Source organism: Dasypus novemcinctus, chromosome 7 (genome assembly GCF_030445035.2).
Source record: "Dasypus novemcinctus isolate mDasNov1 chromosome 7, mDasNov1.1.hap2, whole genome shotgun sequence".
In the NCBI taxonomy this organism is placed as follows: domain Eukaryota; kingdom Metazoa; phylum Chordata; class Mammalia; order Cingulata; family Dasypodidae; genus Dasypus; species Dasypus novemcinctus.
In genome coordinates this window covers 125,519,794-125,540,425 of record NC_080679.1, presented here as the reverse complement: position 1 = coordinate 125,540,425, position 20,632 = coordinate 125,519,794, and the positions used below count along the sequence as shown (strand labels likewise).

Here is a 20,632-nt window from a genome sequence, read left to right as displayed (position 1 = left end):
TCAAGGCCCTTACCCTTCCAAATGAATTTGGTGATTGGTTTTTCCCATTTCTGCAAAGGAGGATGATGGAATTTTATTGGGAATGCCCTGAATCTGCAAATAAGTTTTGATAAAATCGACATCTTAATATTTAGTCTTAAGATATTTGATATAATTTGTCAAATTTGTTGGCATACAGTCCTTCCATTTATTTAGGTCTGCTTTTTTTTTTTAAGATTTTTTTTCTCTCCCCTTCCCCCCGGCCCCAGTTGTCTGTTCTCTGTGTCTATTTGCTTCATCTTCTTTTGTCCGCTTCCGTTGTTGTCAGTGGCATGGGAATCTGTGTTTCTTTTTGTTGCGTCATCTTGCTGCGTCATCTCTCCCACCCTAGTTGTCTGTTCCCTGTGTCTATTTGCTGCTTGTTCTTTGTCTGCTTCTGTTGTTGTCAACAGCACCAGAATCGGTGTTTCTTTTTGTTGCATCATCTTTCTGCATCAGCTCTCCGTGTGTGTGGCACAATTCCTGGGCAGGCTGCACTTTCTTTTGTGTTGGGCGGCTCTCCTTATGGGGCGCACTACTTGCACGTGGGGCTCCCCTACACAGGGGACACTCCTGCATGGTATGGCACTCCTTGCACGCATTGGCACTGTGCATGGGCCAGCTGCACACGGATCAAGGAAGCCCGGGGTTTGAACCATGGACCTCCCATGTGGTAGACGGACGCCCTAACCACTGGGCCAAGTGCAGTCACCCCTCGGGCTGAAGTGTGGTTTGCTGGCCTGGTGGGGGAGCAGCCGCGGCAGGCCAAGCCTCTGCCCCCATAATAGGGTGGCTGGTCAGACTCACCGCCACCCCTGAAGGGAGCTCGGCATGGGCGCAGAGTACCCTCGGGTCTCCCCTTCTCGGCAGCCATGCTTCCGCAGCCGCCCCTCCTCCCGGATGGCGCCACACGATGCCTGTAGGGCGGCACCCTTCTTCTTCTTTCTCCCTGCACAGGCGCAGGGCGGAAAATTCCAGTCTGCCCTTTTCCCCTCCCCCGACAGCAGCAACAGCCAGGTGTGGGCGGAAAAATCCAGCCCGCCGTTTTCCCTTCCCCCGACAGCAGCAACAGCCAGGCGTGGGCGGGAAACTCAAGTCTGCCCTCCACCCCAGCAACAGCAGCCACCAATCCCTAAACCCTGCCCCTTCCCCCAGCAACAGCGACAGCCAATCCCTAACCACCACCCCTCCCCCGTCCAGTACCGCCCACTGACCTTTCTCCGGCAACCAATCAGAACAGGGCGTGGCTTCGACCAATCAGCCTTCCCCAGCCCCTATAAAACTGTTGCCTCTCCCTCAGTAAAGTGGACTTGCGTGTTTACCTTGTCTCCGCAGTAGTTCTTCTGCCGTGCGCCCTCCAGTCCTGAGAGCCCCCGACAAGGGCCTGGCCTCCCTTGTCCCCAGTTCGTCGCCTGCTTCTCCGGGCGACCCCTTCGTCGCCTGCTTCTCCGGGCGACCCCTTCGTCGCCGGCTTCGCCGGGCGACCCCGTCAGCCGAACCGCGCAACCCCTTGTGAGACCGATCCCTCCTCTGCTGCCGGACCGACCCCTCGTCCCAAGTGGGACCGACCCCTTGTCCCAAGTGGGACCGACCCCTCGTCCAGAGCTGGACCGACCCCTCGTCTGCAGCCAGACCCCACCTCTACCGACCGAGCAAGCCAAGTCCGCCGCCAATTTATTTAGGTCTGCTTTGATTTCTTTTAGAAATGTGTAGTTTCCCGTGTACAAGTCCTTTATATCCTTCGTTAAATTTATTCCTAGATATTTAATTCTTTTTAGTTGCTATTTCAAGTGGATTTTTTCCTTGATTTCCTCTCAGCTTCCTCTTTACTAGTATATAGAAATTTTACTGATTTCTGCTTTTTTATATTATATCCTTCCACTTTGTTGAACTCATTTATTAGTTCTATTAGCATTGAGGTAGAATTCAGGAAACACACACACACACACACACACACACACACACATATATATATCCTCTGCAAAGCAAAAGTTTTACTTCTTCCTTTCCAATGTGGGTGCCTTTTGTTTCTTATTCTTGCCTAACTGCTCTAGCAAGAACCTCTCATACAATGTTGAATAAGTGGTGACAGTAGGCATCCTTGTCTTGTTCCACATCTTAGAGGGAAAGCTTACAGTCTTTCACCATTGAGTCTGATAGTTAGCTGTTGGATTTTCATATATCCACTTTAGCACATTGAGGAAGTTTCCTTCTCTTCCTAACTTTCCAAGTTTTTTTACTTTTGTTCTGTTTGTTTTCTTTTTTTTTCAATCAAGAAATGGTGCTGGAGTTTGTCAAATGCCTTTTCTGCATTGATAGAGATGATCATGGGGTTTTCTCCTGCAATTTGTTAATGTGGTATATTATATTAATTGATTTTCTTGTGTTGAGCCACCCATGCACACCTCAGATAAAACCCACTTGATCATGGTGTATAATTCTTTTACTGTGTTGTTGCATTCTATTTTGTTGAAGATTTTTGCATCAAAGTTCATTAGAGAGATTGGTCTGTAGTTTTCTTTTCTTGTAGCATCTTTATCTGGTTTTGGTATTAGGGTGATGTTGGCTCCTGGAATGAGTTAGGTAATGTTCCATCCTTGTCAATCTTTTAGAAGAGTTTGAGAAGGACTGTTACTAATTCTTTTTTTGAATGCTTAGTAGGATTCACCTGTGAGGCCATATTGTCTTGGACTCCTCTTTCTTGAGAGGATTTTTATTTTACTGGCCCTAAAAGGGTCAAGTTTTTATTTATAAGTAGTAAATACTTGTATCATAAATTGGGAGTTTCAGTGACAAGTGGTGCTGGATTCAAATCTTAGAACTACCACAGAACAGAGACCTGAACGCAATAGCCAGAAGCTTTTGCAACATGAAATAATAATAATAATCCTACTATGACTATGCTACATATTAGCTGAGGTAATTTTAACTGTTAAAGGTGAAGCAGCACTTCCCTTGGCACAAAGCAGATTTGAAGTATGTTTTGTATTTTACTTTCCTCCTTATGCCAATCCTGCTAACACATTGAGTCACATTGAACTCAACGAATTTTAATCCATGTTGTTAGAGTTGTTGTTTTTGTTTTGTTTTTATATTTTTTTCTTCATTTTCTTTTAAATGTTACATTAAAAAAATGAGGTCCCCATATGCCCCCCACCCCCCACCCTACTCCTCCCACATCAACAACCTCTTCCATCATCGTGGCACATTCACTGCACCTGGTGAATACATTTGGGAGCACTGCTGCACCACATGGACAGTGGTCTATATTGTAGTCTGCACTCAGTGGGCCATGGCAGGACACACAATGTCCAGCATCTGTCCCTGCAGCACCACCCAGGACAACTCCAAATCCTGAAAATGCCCCCACATCATATCTCTTCTTCCCTCTCCCTACCATCAGCAGCTACAGTGGACACTTCCTCCACATCAATACTACAATTTCTTTCCTTACTAATCACAATAGTTTCCCAGCAGAACACCAGTAAGTCCACTCTAATGCATACTCTATCCTCTATTCCTCCATCCTGTGGACCCTGGGATGGTTATGTCCAGTCCCCCTCTATATCAAGAGGGGACTTAGATTCCACATGGATGATGGATGCAATTCTCCCACTTGCCGCTGTAGGCACTCTTGGCTCCCTGGTGTGGTGGTTGACCCTCTTCACCTCCCTATCAGCTGGCCAGGGTAAGTCAAACAAACCAGAGGGTAGGACTTGAAAGACTACTGAGGCTCAGAGCCTGGCTGTCAGGTGGACAGTCCAGAGATTCAGGTCTCCTGTGTATACACAAACCCCATCAACAACTACATGTCCAGTAAAAAGTACAGAAGAAGCATGTGTAGAAAGGTCATATCTGAGTTCAACTCCATCACACTCAGGAGCACAAACTCCAAAGTAGGGCCAACTGCCATGGTCCTGAACTCCAGAGCCATCTGCCATGACCATAGAATCTGTGGGTCTCTGTAGCCCTCAGGAGAACCATTACATGGGTTTCTATCTACTTTGGCTGTCTCTGGTAACCTGCTGAGGTTTGTGTAAGCATTACACCCTGATGACCTCCCAACTCTTTTTTGGCAACTCGTAGCCATATAAACTCATTTGTCCTTTCGATTTCCCCTTTTATCCAAAGTCAAAAACCATTTTTAACACTTGATATTACATGTAGGCTAAGATATTCTGCTGATCTGTGTTGACCCTTTTATTCAAGGTCTTTTTCTAGTTAAATCATCAGCTGGTGCTTGGTAGTAATCTGTAGCTGAGCGTGAGGGTCTCGTCCTCGCTCAGGCCCAAGAGTTGGGGGGGCTTGCTCCTGCTGATCAGCCGGCGGGGGGTGCCCCGAGAAGGGGCACCGGTTCTCCAGGCGTGGGGGACGCGCGGTTGGGGAAAAACCACGGAGACCGCTTGAGCGCAAGAACAGGTCTGCTTTATTACGGAAGTACACTTAGCTATATAGGGTTGGGTAGAGGGAGGGGCGTGATGAAGGGAGGGTTGGCTAAGGGGTGGCTGTGGATAGGCTGAAGCTGATGGATAGACCTGAGGTAAGCAGTTACTGGGGAAGAGGGCAGATTGTAGGTTGGCAATATGGGCGGGACTGGCGGGAAGGGCGGCGGGGGCTGAAAGGGGAGGAGGGGCGGAGAAAGGCGGCAACAGTAATCCCTTGGCACCAGGGAGGCTCATCCCTGGGGGTCATGCCCCATGCTGGGGTGGGGGGAGGAAATGCATTTACATGCTGAGTTTGGCTTACAGAGTGGCCACATTTGAGCAACATGGAGGCTTTCAGGAGGTAACTCTTAGGTACCCTGCAGCTCTAGGCCTAGTCCATATTTCAGGCACACAGGCACACAGGCTCATACTCATAGCCATCAGTATCAAGGGCTCATTGTTGGGCCATCCATCTTTATTGGTCGTTGCCATTGCACTTGGGGGATTGTTGCTGTTCCATTGGGGAATGTGTTAGAGCTCCCCTAGCTAGGAAATCAGCACTCCTTCAGTTGTCATTTTTAACTGAAACCACCATGAAAATATCGAAACATTTTTATGTACCCTGTATACATGCCCTGGAGAACTCCCTCCCAAACATATGCCCCCTATCAATAACACCCTGTGCCAGTGTTCCTCCCCTGCCAAAGTTGAACCTCTCTGTAGTCCAAAACTTCTTTAAAAAGGAAGCCTAATATATTGCCAGGTTACATTAATACTAAAATGGAATATAGAGATGGGTTTAAAGGTTAGATATAGAATATATACTAATTTAGAAAAATTAAATACAGGAAAAATAAATTGGAGTATCAAAAAATGAAAAAGCTTAATTAAAAAAAATTTTTTTATTTTATTTATTCATTTTTTAAAAAGTATTACATTAAAAAAATATGAGATCCCCAAACACCCCCACCGGCCCCACCCCACTACTCCCCCCCAATAACACTCTCCCCCATCATCATGTCACATCCATTGTATCTGGTGAGTACATCTCCGGGCATCACTGCACCCCATGTCCCGTGTTCCATACCATAGCCCACGCTTTCCCACGTTCCATCCAGTGGGCTATGGGAGGACATACAACATCCGGCAATTGTCCCTGGGGCACCACCTAGGACAACTCCAAGTCCCGAGAATGCCTCCACATCTCTTCTCTTCCTCCCCTTCCCCGCACCCAGCAGCCACCATGGCCACTTTTTCCATGCCAGTGCCACATTTTCTCGATTATTAATCACAATAGTTCATGAATAGAATATCATTAAGTCCACTCTGATCCTTACTGTATTCCTCCTTCCTGTGGACCTTGGCTTGGTTGTGTCCATTACACATCTATGTCAAGAGGGGGCTTAGATTCCACATGGATATTGGATGCAATCCTCCTGCTTTCAGTTGTAGGCACTCTAGGCTCCATGGTGTGGTGGTTGAAATTCTTCAACTCCATGTTAGCTGAGTGGGGTAAGTCCAATAAATCAGAGTGTAGGAGCTGTAGTCTGTTGAGGTCAGGGCCTGGTTATCATATTGTCAGTCCAGAGATTCAAATCCCCTAGATATATCTTAAGCCCCAGCACCAACTACAATTCCAGTAAAGTAGCATGAAAGGCTTGTGAAAAGAGATCACATCTGAGTCCAGCTCCATCACGCAGAAACACCAGCTCCAAAGAAGGGCCAACTGACATGGCAGTGAACCCCATCTGCCATGACCATAGAACCTGTGGGTCTCTTTAGCCCTCAAAAGGACCAATACCTGGGGTTGTATCTACTTTATCTGTCTCTGAGACTCTGCTCAGGCGTGCATAAGGGCATTCCTTCTGACAACCTCCAGACTCTTTTTTAGAGACTCATAGCCATATAAACTCATTTGTCCTTTCCATTTCCCCCTTACTTTAGGTCAAACAGCATTTTTAACTCCTGTTATTGTATGTAGACAGGGATATTCTGCTGGTCCACTTTGAACCTTTACTTCAAGGTCATTTTCTAGTTACGTCATCACCTGGTACTTGGTAGTGATCCCTCGGTGCCAGGGAGGCTCATCCCTGGGTGTCATGTCCCACGCTGGGGGGAAGGCATTGCATTTACATGCTGAGTTTGGCTTCAAGACTGGCCACATTTGAGTAACACGGAGGCTGTCAGGAGGGAACTCTTAGGCACAGTGCTTCTCTAGGCCTTGTTCTTATTTCAGGTGTATAGGCTCACAAGCATAGTCATTAGTATCAGGGGCTCACTGTTGGACCCTCATTCCTTCCTGGTCCTTGCCGTTGCACCCGGGGGACTGCCGCTGCTCCCCTAGGAACCACGAAAGAGCCCCCTCCCCCGGCCAGGAACCCAGTACCCACCCCAGCTGTTGTTTTTAATTGTTTCCACTATGAGTATATCCAAACATTTCCATGCACCCCGGACACATGCCCTGTATAACTCCCTGTCAACCATATGTCCCCTGTCAATAACATCCCATACCAGTATTCCTCCACTGACATTGTTGAACCACTCTGTGATCCAAAACTTCCTGAACAGTGAAGCCCAATATAATGTCAGGTTCCCTTATTCGTAAAATGGAATATAGCTATGAGTTTAAAGGTTAGATACAGAATACATATTGATTTGGAAAAACTCTACATCCTATCTTTTTCTTTTCTTTTTTCCTAATTATTGAGCTTCTTTTCACAAGAGTCTTAGATCACAGTAATTCATATATACAATAACATTAGTCCCACATATCCATTATAAAACCTTTTCCCTTCGACAGCGATAATCTTTTAACTTATTCATATCATATTTACTGAAACTGATGTACAGATATTGAGACAATAGCTTTCAAACAAGGTAACAATTGTGTTTACATTGTGGTTTATACTTTGGGCTATACAGTTTTCTAAATTTTTTAGTTATCCTATGTTTTACATTATGGTTTACATTATTAGTCTGTCGTCCCCTATATGTTTTTGGTGTAATATTACATGTTTTATATCCATCCTCGTGTACTCTTGTGAAACACTTCTTTTGCCCTCACATTTACTTTGGTTCCATCTATTCAATATCTATTCCCCCCCCCCCCCCCCTTAGGCCCCACAGTGACAGTCAATCTTCATTTCTTGAGGAACCATGTTCAGAGATACTTGCAACAGTGTTGAGGGCTTGACTTGCTCAACTGCCCTAATGCCCTGGGAGCCACCCTTTCTCTTGAGAGACACAGTTCCCTCTATTTGATGGCATTAGTCCTCCCCATAGGATGTGGGTCTACCTTCTCTCTCATTATATGGGTCTCTACCCAATAGTATAACCCACTCTGGCAAAATGAGCATTCAGATATTCCCATAGGAGTCTGTCCTGCATCAGATTATCCCCTTTGAGTATCTTAAACAGGTAACTTTCCTAATTATATTTTGAAAAGGTTTTCTCAGCATTATACTCTCAACCAACACCTGACAATCTCCTATTTTCGTATGTTGCCCCACCCTCCCCCCAATACAATGTGGTTTTTACATCTGAGTCTTTAATCCCCTCTCATCGCAGATACTATAACCAAGCCACATGCAACTCCCTTGTTTTTTTGTCCATATCTGTCTTCTAACTAATGTCTTTCACTTTCAGGAAAATTTCTCATGTCAGCAGCTTTATTTTAAGCAATGTTGGGATGGTTTTGTGTTGAGTAAGTCTAACTTTATTCCTTGGATTGTGCAGTTCATCCCCATCATATCTGTTATCTTTTTGGATGTGATTATAATTTCTTCTGTATGCTCTCCAAGAGTTTTCTTAATATCCTTAATCTCTTCCTTCACACTTCATTAAATTGGTCCATGATATATGTTTTGAGAGATTTAATTAGTTGTTCAATGTTCCACTCATCTTCCTGGCTTTTAGTTTGTTCATTGGATTGGGTCATGTTTTCCTGATTATTGGTATGGTTTGTAGTTTTTTGTTGCTGTCTGGTTATCATTTTATCTTGTTGGGTTTATTCAGTTGATTAGCTTCTTCATCTTGGGGTTTAATTAGTTGTTATTTTTGTGTGCATGTTAAGTTTTCTCTTTGTCACTTTGTTCTTCTTATTCTATTTCTTTGTTGATTGCTAGGTTCCCTTAAAGGAAAATATTAGGGCCAGAGAAAGCAAAAGGGGTGAGAAAATAAAAATATAATAGCAGTATTGATAGTGAATGTTAGCAGAAGAACCAGGTGAGATCTAGGAGAATGGATATTGAACTCATGTAAGCTGTGTAGTTATAACAGTAAAAAAGTGCAGTACCTATAACGCAATAGTAAATTGACTATGGGGAGGAATATAGTATAAATTAACAGGCCAGTGTGGTTAGAAAAGAGGGAATGAGAAAAGAAAGGACAATAACATAAAGATTGAATAAAAGATAGAAAACAGAATAGAGGTATTAGAGATAAAAAGTCAAATATGGGGGGTAAACAAAGAGAGGTGGAATGTAAGGGAAACAATAAATGGTGGAGAATGGACATATGTAAAGGAAAAGGGATAGCATTGGTAGCCAAAATCAGCACACACAGGAAAGAGGAAATTGAGGATGAGGAAGCACAGCAAATAAGAAATGTTGCCTGCAGTACCTAACATAAAAAAAAAGAAAAGAGAAAGAAAAAAAAAAAAGCGAGCAAGAAAAAGAGAAAGGAAGAAAAAGAAAAAAGAGGCTGTGGGGGGATAAAGAGGAAGGAAAAACAAGAAAATAAACCAAAAAAAAAGACCTGACAAGGCCTCAAGCAAGGAATCCTCTTTGCAATTGAATAAACTGTTTGGGAGTCTGACCTTCTCCCTCTCTCCCTTCCTTACTTCCTCTCTTCCATGGCAGTAGGAAGGCTGTGAGGGGGCTCCTGTAGGAGATTCAAATGGGTCCCTGATGAACCAACTCACCTCAGAAAACAATGTCTCTTAATTTCTTGAGAAAGAGCACTCACCTCTTGCTAGGAACCCTAAATATGCTACTGAAAGTCTGTAAAGCACGTCCTACTGTCCCTGTCACTTAGGTGTGCTATAGGGGGGCTAGTTAATTTTCTGACTCCAACTTCTCCCAGACCAAGTTTCCTATCCCACTGTGTTTAGGTAAATTGGGCTCCCTCAGCAGATTCACCTCTCTTCTCTTCCTAGGCTCTCCCCAAGTCAGCTGGTATGCACCTCCAAACTCAATAAAAGGGGGGGATCAGAAAATTGAACCTGCACTCCTTGGGCCCCCTGCACCTCCCACCTAAACCCTCCCACTCCCAGAGTTAGCCGAAGACCAGAGAGCTAGAGCAATGCTGGATTTCCTGGACTGCTGGCCTGGGAAACAGAGGCCCGGGAGAATGTGGATTCGGGGTACGTGGGTCTGTGAAATGTGGGTTGTGGAGGTTCAGGGGACACGGACTTGGGGTTCACGCATTTGGGGAAAACTTGGGGTTTGGGAACTCTACCGGATGACCGACATTTCTCAGGGAACGGTGCAGCCTTTAGCCCTAGGGGGAAGGGATTTACCGTCCAACAGCTTCCGAGTTCTGTGATAGAAACCTGCAGTTTTACCTGAGCAAGCACTAATTTTGTTGCAGTCTCTCCAGATCAACATCCAGACACCTCCTGCTTTGTAGGTTCCTGAAACAGCCCTCTCCGGCAGGATTCTGTCACCACTCAGCCAGTCCTTTGCAGGAGAGATGACGATGGTGTACTTACTTGGACACCATCTTGCCCTGCCTCCTCTAACTTTATTCCTGAGCACAGCCTTGATTCAGTAGAGCTCCTTGCACAGAGCCCCAGACTCCCCATGGTAGTCATAAACCCTTTGAGACTCCGTGGAGGTCAGCAGAGGACATAGGCATTTGCAGGTGGCCAACAGCCAGGGTTAATTTCCCTACTCTTGCTAGGATCCACCTCCTACTGTTAGGCCTCAAGGCAGCACCTTTATAGATAACCAGAGATGGCATGAAGAAAACCTCAACACAAGAGGTAGGCAAACTCTTATTTATTACATCTGCAGAGGTAAGGTGCCAAGGTCAGTCCAAAGTATCTTAAACCCAATTCCCTGTACTACAGTTTTACTCTTGCTTAAATACCTAAGTTACTACTTAGCATTTGCTTTGATTATGCACTAGCTTTTATTCATATCAATGAACACACAGAGTTGGTTATATAATTCTATGATTTGTATTTCTAGGAAATCAAGCTTGCACGTACACTGCATCATCAAAAAAGGGGTAGATAACTCCACCCCTGGGTGGGAAATTTACTATGTTAATTAAGAAAGTTAAAGTGAGGACAGCAAGGGACTTCTGCACAGGTCTGGCCAACTGGTCAAAGCCAGTTTTCATATTTCATTGCTTCAACAGGATGTTAGTGACCATCAAGAGCAGAATTTGGCATCAAGAGAGGGTTGCATCTCATTACCTTCTAATTTACATACAATTCTTTCCTCTGTATCCTAGCAACAGGGAGAGAAACAAGTTACTTTCAGGTATTCGGTCATCGTACATCCATCACTACCTCTCTGCCCCATCAATCATAATGTTTTGTCACTGTTCCCATAAGTATTGCTTACATCTCACTTGTGCTCATGAAGTTAGAGGGACGCCAGCACCTCAGTCAGCCTATTACCCCCAAGGAGCTGGCTCCACCTTGGGATGGCTGAACTGATGAATCCTTATGCCTCTACCGTGCCATGGAGTGCTTTGTTGGCAAACAAACTGTTGGGGCAAGACACCTATTTCCACCTATAAGGAAGGGGTCTCAGCACATGGAGGAAAACAGAGTCCATGCAGGTGTTGGGGTCACCAAGAAAACATAAGAGTTACACAGATACTGGATGGAACAACATTTGCTCACAAAGAGAAGACACAAAGCAAGGTCACCTTCCCTAGTGGGGCTGGGCTCCAATGGCCAGGGGCTCCCTCTCCACAGCTGATGGAGGGAGATGGTCCACGTTCACCCTCTAGAGTACTGCAGGCAAGGGTGGCTCCCTCCTCATCAGAAGCAGATGTAACCACAGAGTTGGGCCAGTTGCTATCAAATACTGCACATATCTGGTCAAGCAGTCCCTATCGAATATTTACTCATTGCTCTGTGGGAAAGGGGAAGAAATGTTTCAGCAGTCCACCATCTACTAGGGAAGGTCTTTTACCTCCATGCATACCTGAGAAAGATGTGAAGTCATATTTATCCTCCTGCCCAGGAGCCAGGCCACCATGTCTACTCCTAAGCACAGGGTTTCTTTGTGGGTCACGGGGAAGCATTACAGGCCTCATTCAGACTGTCCCTTTTCACATTATATTTTACACCCCATATAATCTGAACCTCTGTGACAAATTCATTCTATAATATTTCTTTTGATCAATGTTTTTTATTTGGAAAATAGAGAATGAGAATTGAGAGGCAAATTCTCTTAAAGAGATATACATTTTAACAATTCCTTGAGGCTGATATTTAGCCTTATAACGTCCTTCAACTGAAGTTTAAATGAATTCTTCTACAGCTACTTGAAGAAATTTTGTTAGAAGTGCAAGACCATGTCATCTACCTGATTAAAGCTCATTCAGGTGGATGGCAGAATTCAGTTCCCTGTGGTTGCTGGCCTGAGATGCCCATTTCTTTGCTGAATGTCAGCTGAGGACCCTCCCCAGCCTCTACAGATCACCCGTATTCCATGGCTTGTGGCACCTTCCTCCATCTTCCAAGCCAGCAACTGTGTGTCAAGCCCTTCTCACTCTTTGAATCTCTCCTCCTCTTATCTCATTTCTCAGCCAGAAAATGCTCTTGCTTTGAGAACATATCTGCCTACCACATGGGAGGTCCACAGTTCAAACCCCAGGCCTCCTTTACCCGTGTGGAACTGGCCCATGTGCAGTGCTGATGCGCACAAGGAGCGCCGTGCCACACAGGGGTGTTCCCCGGTTAGGGGAGCCCCATGCGCAAGGAATGCGCCCCGTAAGGAGAGCCGCCCAGTGCGAAAGAAAGTGCAGCCTGCACAGGAATGGTGCCGCACACACAGAGAACTGACACAACAAGATGACGCAACAAAAAGAGACACAGATTCCCGGTGCTGCTGATAAGGATAGAAACGGTCACAGAAGAACATACAGCGAATGGAACAGAGAGCAGACAAGGGGAAGAGGTTACAGGGGAAAGGGGAGAGAAATAAAAAATAAACCTTTAAAAAAAAAGAACACATGCCATTCAATTGGCCTACAGAGAAAATTCAGATTACCAAGGTAAATCTCCTTATCTCCCAGTCTGAACCTTTAATCATCTCCGCGAACTTCCTTTTGCCACTTACTGTAATATATTCACAAGTGCTAGGATTAGGGCATAGACATATTGGGGGTGCGTGTGCATTATTCTGTCTACTAGTCACCAAACAAAAATCTTCAAGCACAAATACTATTATTTTTAGAACAGAATATTCTTTAAAGTGCAGTCATCTCAAAGTGAAAATACGCAGATTCATTGATCTGAATCATTTTGAAAGAAAGATAAACTTAATGCCTCCTAATGAGCTTTAATGGCTAAAATATTTTTATAACCTGTTTGATCTACTTAACTGCTAAAGTTGGTAATGTATCACTTTATATGCAACCTTAATGACAAATAGCTTACTAAACTTCTACTATAGTGTTGGGAAGCACACTGTCATTTCATAGATCACATCTTTGGGGAAAATAAGGTTCAATGAAAGCTGTGGATTACATTTGTCTAGATTTGCTAAAAATAAATATCAACTCCTATCTAGTGTGAAGATGTGTATTAAGGAACATCACCTGATTATTTATATGCAATATGCCAAAAATATGTCTTCATATTCAGAGAGAAATAAAGTTTTCTATAAGTTTGGAATATCACAGCTATATCCAGGAGGTCTGTCTTCTCTGACCCAGTCTCAGTTCTCCTCTTCTTTCTTGGCCTCTGCATGCATGAACCTGGCCTCAGTTCTTGTGCATTGAGCTTGTCCCAGGAGATCATGGCCTCAGATGGCCATACCCTGGCAGCCCTGTCTGCTCTCTCCTTGCCCCTCCCCCAAAACTTTCCTCGGGTCACCTCAGGCAGCTGGGTTTGTCCCCTCAGCCACCAGCTTCTCTCCTTTCCCACTGCAGGCTCACCCTGCGGTAGCTCCTCTACCCTTCAGGGAAACCCTTGTCCCCACCTCTCTCCTCAGATCTGTCCCATAAGGTCCCCTCTGCCCAGCTTGCACCCCCAGTTTCTGCCCTTCACTAAGTATCCCCCTTCCCTGCTCCTGCCCCAGGACCCTGCTCCTCCTCTACCTCAGTTCACCCTCCTCTGTGGCCTTAAGGACACTTCTAGGTCTCCATTCATGTCACCTCAGGCAATCCCCCACCTGCCCAATTAATTGCCTTGTCCTCCCGGGCTCTCTCATTTCTGTTCCTGCCTCACTCTGCTAATCTCTCCCTCAGCATCTGACATTTCCCAGCTCCACCATGGGCCTTTGAAACCCCCACCATCACCACCACAAAGGAGCAGAGAGGCCCCTATCCTCCTTGGAGCTGTCAGTCTCCTTTTGCATGTTTCTACCTCCCCAGATTAGCCCCAGGTCCTCATGCCTCAGGTCTTCCCAGCTCTTCCCTCCCACAGGCTCATCTCATTTAGAAAGACACAGAAGACTCCCACCTTCCTACACTGCAGTGACTTGTCTCCCCACTCTATCCTCAATGTTCCCGACCTTGTAGCTCCCCTCAGTTTACCCCCAACATTTATTCTTGCATTCCAGGCCACATTCTGCCCCGCCCCCCACAGCCCTTGCCTTAGGAAGCCTTCGAACCTTGTCCCTTATACCACATCTGCTGGAGTCTCACTGCACTTCCTGATGTCATCAGCAGACATCACTGCCCTTTCCACCCTTCACTTTTCCATCTTTGCCCCTGCTCCAAGCCTCCCCTCCCTATATGCCTTCTGGCCACTCCTGGTTCCTAGTCACTCCTGGGCCCTCTTCTCACTGCCTCCCCGGCTTTTCCTCCCTCTGGAAACTTTCAGTTCCAGGTGCCCAGGCCCCTATCTTCAGTTCAGAGCAGCTCCCTTCTCCTTTTTCCTCCATAACCTTGGATCAGTTTCCCTATGCATCAGGCCTGATGTGCCTGGCTTGGCCTCTTATCCTAACCTCAATCATCCCCTTCCACCTGCCTGCCCTGCCTTCTCCCCAAAGACCTTAGACCTCATCATGGAGTCATTGAGTCTCAGCGCTCCTGCCCGTTCTCCACATTCCACCGCTGAGAAGGGCCAGGAGAGGGCACACATTCACCCTGGGACCACCCTACACCTTTTTCTAAGTCAGTCCTCAGGATGCTTCAAACAAGTTCCCTGCTCAGGGCCACACACCAGGTTCTCTTTCCTCTACAAATGGGGGAAATGGTAGCATCTGACAACCCTCAAGCACATTGTCAGGTGGTAAATGGCAGTCATGATAAGTCAGTGCCTTCTGCCCTCAGAAACACAAAAACACTTGAACGGCCTGAGGGGAGAAGAGTCAAGGGACAACAGACTCTGAAGCATCTCCTTGCTTGATCCCTGAATTGCACATGCACAGATTAACGCAAAGCCATGTGGCCAAAGACAGAAAAAAAAAAGAAGTTAGACCTCAACAGCCTTTGGAAGTCATGGAGAGAGAAATGAAGCAGAGAATATAGAGGGTCATGCATCTACATAGGAGGAGGCAGGAGCACAATAACTTTCTCTGCAGCATTCAGGATGGGGTAAAAGCTAGTCAGTCCTCAGTGTGCCAGTAGAAGGAGCTCATGTGCAAAAATAGAATCCAAACAGTGCTGTTTCCACACCTCCCAAAGTCACTCATAACACCAAGGGCATAGCGGTCATTAGTAAAATATTCACACACTGCCTACTTTATTAAATTCAAACTCTTAAGAGAGGGGTAGTTTCACAACTTTGGTTGAAATGGATTTATGTAGAGCTTAGTCTCTGTAATTGGGTTTAATCTTACTCCTCCTTAACGGCATGGTATTTACTTGGTAATTGAAAAATAATATTTTATTCTGAAGTGATTATAGAACTTCTAGATTTTATATAAAAATTTCATTAATAGTATGAAGAATTCCTGAACCCCTCACTCAGATTCTCCAATGGTTATAGTTTCTCCACATTCACTCCTTAACACAAAATACTCCAGTGTACATTTTTTCAAAACAGGAGCATCTCCCTGAGTAACCATACAGACCCTAACATCATTTCCATATTATGCTCCAACCCATGGATCGGTCTTCAAATTTCACCAATAGTCCCTACAGTGGCAAAGTGTTCCTCTGCCCATTTTAGTCCATGCTCCTTCAAATTGGAACTGTTTCTGAGACATCCCATCACATCCTTGGCAGATTTGGAAAACCTGGTGATTCCAATCTGGGTCTGCCCACTGCTTCCTCCTGAGCACACCCAGGCCTGCATTTCAGCAGGAGCACCCCAGCCTGTGTTGTCCTCCAAGGGCAGCCCATCAGGAGGGATACGAGTGCCACCCACCCCAATCCTGGTGATGTCAATTTGATAAGTGGGTGAAATTTTCCAGGATTCTCAGCATACACACATATTAATTGTTTTTCCATTGCAATAAATGGAATTTTAGGGGGTAAATCCTAAGGATATCACTATCATGGTCCCCATCCAACTGTACACAGCATTAAAAAATCTTGATAATCAATATTACTCTGCTATTTTCTATCAAAACACACAACTTCCCTTAGGAAATACAAAGATCCATAAATATTCTAACAATTAGAATTGATGAGAAATGAACAGTCTATCCAATTAGTCATCAAATATAAAATATCTCCTTATTTTCTAATTTGCCATTTTTCTCCTTAATCATTCATAATTCTCTCTCTGTCATCCGAGGAAGTAAAAAGTGTAAAGAAAGAGAATGCTCATATATGCTGAAACTTAGATTGCTTGTCTTATATTGACAGCTTAGGTTATGCAATTATTCTAATTAACATAGAAAATATTTTTTGTTTTAAGGACCCCATAAAATCATGCTAAACATCTTTCAGTTTTTCTTGGATGGATATTTTAGGGGTTATTTTCCCAGTTGCTGCATTCTCCCTACCAAACCAATCCTAAGACATCCCTTGACTGGATTTATATCAGGTGAAAATCTTTAAAATGGTTTGCTTTTGTTTTGAGAAGAAAGAATATCTAAGATTATATAAAGATTATATAAAGAATATCTAAAGATTTAATTGCCAATAACCCAATGAGGAGATTGGAAAACAATGCTCAGAATGGAGTGCCGAGAAGCAGCTCTTTGATGAGAGGTAATTTGCCCACTCTGTGTTGTGCTTTGTCGTGGACCTTCCTTGGTCACCCAGGGATACTCAATATCAAGAGCTTCTTCAGATAAGTGAGTCCTTAGTGACATGTATAGGAGTCAGGCCTCATCTTAGTCCTGTGACAAGGAGCACGCACAGGCTCAGTCCCAGTTGACATGGGGAATCCTGTTTAGGGGCAGGCATGTCAGGAAGTCTCCAGGCAGACATAAACCTACAACTTCTTGTCAGCTGAAAGTATATCAGCTGGTGGTGATTCCATAAACTTGCTTTAATGCTCTCCAAAGCATTAAAAATTGAAGATGACCCATGAAGAAATTCAGTCACCTGATCAGGCAAAATGTCACGTTACAACAATTCACAGTATCTCTGGCTATTGGGAACTTCTCTCTGGGGTTCAATTTTTCCCAAACAACAGCTGTGGAATTTATCGTCAAGAATTAATTGGGGAAGTGGACTTGGCCCAGTGGTTAGGGCGTCCATCTACCACATGGGAGGTCCGTGGTTCAAACCCCGGGTCTCCTTGACCCGTGTGGAGCTGGCCCATGCTCAGTGCTGATGCACACAAGGAGTGCCGTGCCACGCAGAGGTGCCCCCCGCGTAGGGGAGCCCCACGCACAAGGAGTGCGCCCCATAAGGAGAGCCGCACAGTGCAAAAGGAAGTTCAGCCTGCCCAGGAACGGCGCTGCACACACGGAGAACTGACACAGCAAGATGACGCAACAAAAAGAGACACAGATTCCCGTGCTGCTGACAACAACAGAAGCGCACAAAGAAGAACACGCAGCAAAATGGACACAGAGAATAGACAACCGGGGTGGGGAAAGGGGAGAGAAATAAATAAATAAAATCTTTTTTGAAAAAAAGAATTAACTGTGAGATTAATTTGAATTTTCATATGGAACTGATATTGGTCTTCCAAATAGAGAGCAATGTTTATCACCCAGAGAACATCTGCCACATGGTAAGAACTAGAATCTGGGCAATTTCTTTCCTTTGCCATAAGTAACCCTAATTTGCTCATAAACCTGTAACTGGGCTGTGGGTACTGTAGTAAGGGGCCCACTGGTAGTGGATAAGAAGACACCCATTGTTCCCTGAATTGGCCAACCCAGAACCAGTATTGGAATCAATTTTTTGTGTTGTTCACACACCTGAAGTTCAGAAAGCTTCACATCTCACCCGAGTCACAGAGGAAATTTTCAGTGTGTTTGAGGCCCTCCTTTGGCACTTGAGATGTTTTGTCCGTGTGTAAATGCAGTGGGAAGGATCAAAGGATACCAGGAGTAGAAAATCTGGTTCCCATTGTCTTCAGAGGTCACAAGGCTGGATGGCAGGATGAGCTCTGATTTGCACTGATAAATATACTGTATTACAAGGACCCAGGGTGTCCTCTCTAAATATGTTACTGTTCTTTAAGTACCTTTCACTTTTCATAAAGGGGCAATAGCGTGCATGGGATGGGAAGTTGATGAAGCAGTCATTTCTTCAGGGTGCCACTGCCCTGCCCCCACCATTCACCCATAGCCTCTGCTGCGAGGTAGGGCAGGAGATTTTATGCCCCTCCCAACCAGGGGGTCCCAGCATGGCGGCTATTTAGTCAGCTTGTACTCTTTGCTGTTCAGTAAACCATATTTTGCAGGGATGATTCAAACTTTTCTGGATTGTTTAATCACCATCAGGGAAGTGTCAATGAGTTCTGGACAATAAGGGAGGACTTCAGAGATTTCTCTAGAATTCTGAGTGGTCTTATGTTTCTTGCTGCTTCTCGGTGCCCAAGATCAGAATTTCCTGATCTCTCTCCCTTAACACATCCAATATTTTATCAATGGCATTCTTGTGCCCTGATTATTCAAAGATGCTTCTAACCTAACCATACTCCAGATTGAGTTTCTCCTTTCAAAGAAATCTTCCACATCAAACTACTGCCAAGGCATGGAAGGGTTTTAATATATTCAGCTACCAATGTCATAATTAAAGATTCTGGAGTATCATTTATGAGGATAAAACCAGGAAAGCAATCATAACTCTTAGATTTCTTAGAAATCTTTCTAAATGAAATTATACTTAACTCCCATGCCCAAGTCATTGATTATACTTGAAACTAAGGGGTTTTATTATGGGTATATTTTATTGTCATTATTAAATTAAAACATGGCTAGGGATTAGCTATTAAAACAGGATCTCAACGTCAGCTGCCTCTTTTACAAAAGTCTCTCAAAATAAAATACCTGCTGACAGGCAGGACTTGAAAGACATTGTAGTTATTATTGTTATATTTTGATTTGTAAGATTACACCAGAAATTTATTTCATTAAAGGGAATTTCAAATATCAGTTAAGTATTTATTCATGTACAGCAATCTTGTGAAATGGAAACCATACCAAGAAATAAAATCTTTATAAAGTATTTGGGCATGGTTATTTCATCTGTAAATTAATATCTTAATCATAAAGGGTTATGTGTCCAAAAATATTTCCAAACCATTTTAACTGTGGAATTCTCATTGACATCCTTCTAAGTAAAATGGCAGACCAAATATAAAATATTAACAGAGGAAAAGGTTTTATTGTTCTTGTGGCTTCCTGGTTATTAATTTGGAAACTTTGAAGATGTTGAGGTCCACTGTGAAAACAATTCCTAGATACTCCCTTGATCATTATAGAAATTCCTCTATGGGTAAAAACCCATATGTCCATTAATAAAATAATACCAGTTGTTTATTTCATTAAAATAATACCAGCCCTCCATTACTGGCTTTCACCTCCTCAGAAATCGCTCTAAAGAAAATACCTGCCAAGAACTGAAAGCATCTTAAAGTGGTTTACCACTACTGTTATCACTCTTATCACCGAGACAGACACACCTGATGTGGCCCCACAGCCACCAAGTAGTGCTGACACCTTGGGACCTGCGGCCCAAGGAGAAGGTGATCAGAGCTGTGAAATGGGACCCTGGTGCCTGAGGATCTGGGAGGACCCAGGACAACACAGAGGACATGGAGACCTGCTGGCCACTCATAAGAGACCCCGTGAAGGAGATACTTTGGGGGAAGGGAGGGTGACTGGGCAGGAGGCTCAGAACAAGCAGGATTCTGTGGACTGAAATGGCCTTTTCCACGGTTTCAAGGGAGAATGGGTGCAAAGGGGAAGAAAAATAAGGACAATGAGGAGTGGGGAAAGAAATGACCATGAGACTATAAAATGACCATGAGACTAAGACAAAGAATCTTAGGAATTGGCCATGAGTACAGAATGATAAATAATCCATGTTCTATTTTTTAAAATATAATATGTATATAAAATAATATTAAAAATTTATACTACTCCTAATATGAAATTCCCATCCAGGAGAGCTCTGCCACATTCCTTAATGTAACAACAAGAATGCCCTAATGCTCTGAGGCAGGGCCGCCCTGGGGCGAAGGCCCTGCTGGACGTCCTCTGAGGGGACAGCGACGGGGAGTGAGCCGAGCCTGAGGCCCCGGGGCCCCCGCGGCGCCCAAAGCGCAGCCCGCCCGCTCCACCCCGTGAGGAGCCGACGTCTCTTAGCCCTTCCCAGGCCTGGGCCCTCCTCCGCCGCCCGTTCCTCAGCTCATTCAGTTCTCTTGACAGCCCGAAGCAGTCAGCACTAGGATTGGGCCCCCTTCTCAGATGGAGAAACCGAGGCACGCGCGCTGGGTGCCCCTCCTCCGCCGAGGCCCCGCGTCCTGGGAGGGAGGCTCCGTTTCGCCCGCCGCCGTCACCCGCCGCCTCTCACGGTGGCCTGGGGTCATTCTCACGCGCCTCCACCTCCTCACCGGGACCCTGAGAGAGGCCCCTGGTGGGTGCCTGCGCGCAGGGCCAGCAGGGCAGGGGCGAGAGGCCCCCGGGTCTCCCGGCCGC

The 20,632-nt window shown here is 45.0% G+C and overlaps 1 protein-coding gene across 5 annotated transcripts in view; it reads right to left on the bottom strand.

Annotated features, from left to right (window-relative positions):
• Nucleotides 1-20,632, bottom strand: part of LOC101412358 (secretin receptor-like) — a 62,489-nt gene that overhangs the window by 27,913 nt on the left and 13,944 nt on the right. Inside the window, exon 3 of one of the 5 annotated variants that reach the window (XM_071216494.1) lies at nt 5,326-20,554. The exons of the other annotated variants lie outside the window; for them this stretch is intronic. Coding sequence (XP_071072595.1) covers nt 20,504-20,554 — 51 coding nt within the window. The 3' untranslated portion in view covers nt 5,326-20,503. Of the gene's footprint in view, nt 1-5,325; nt 20,555-20,632 lie in introns of those variants that run through there. 5 annotated transcript variants of the gene reach the window in all.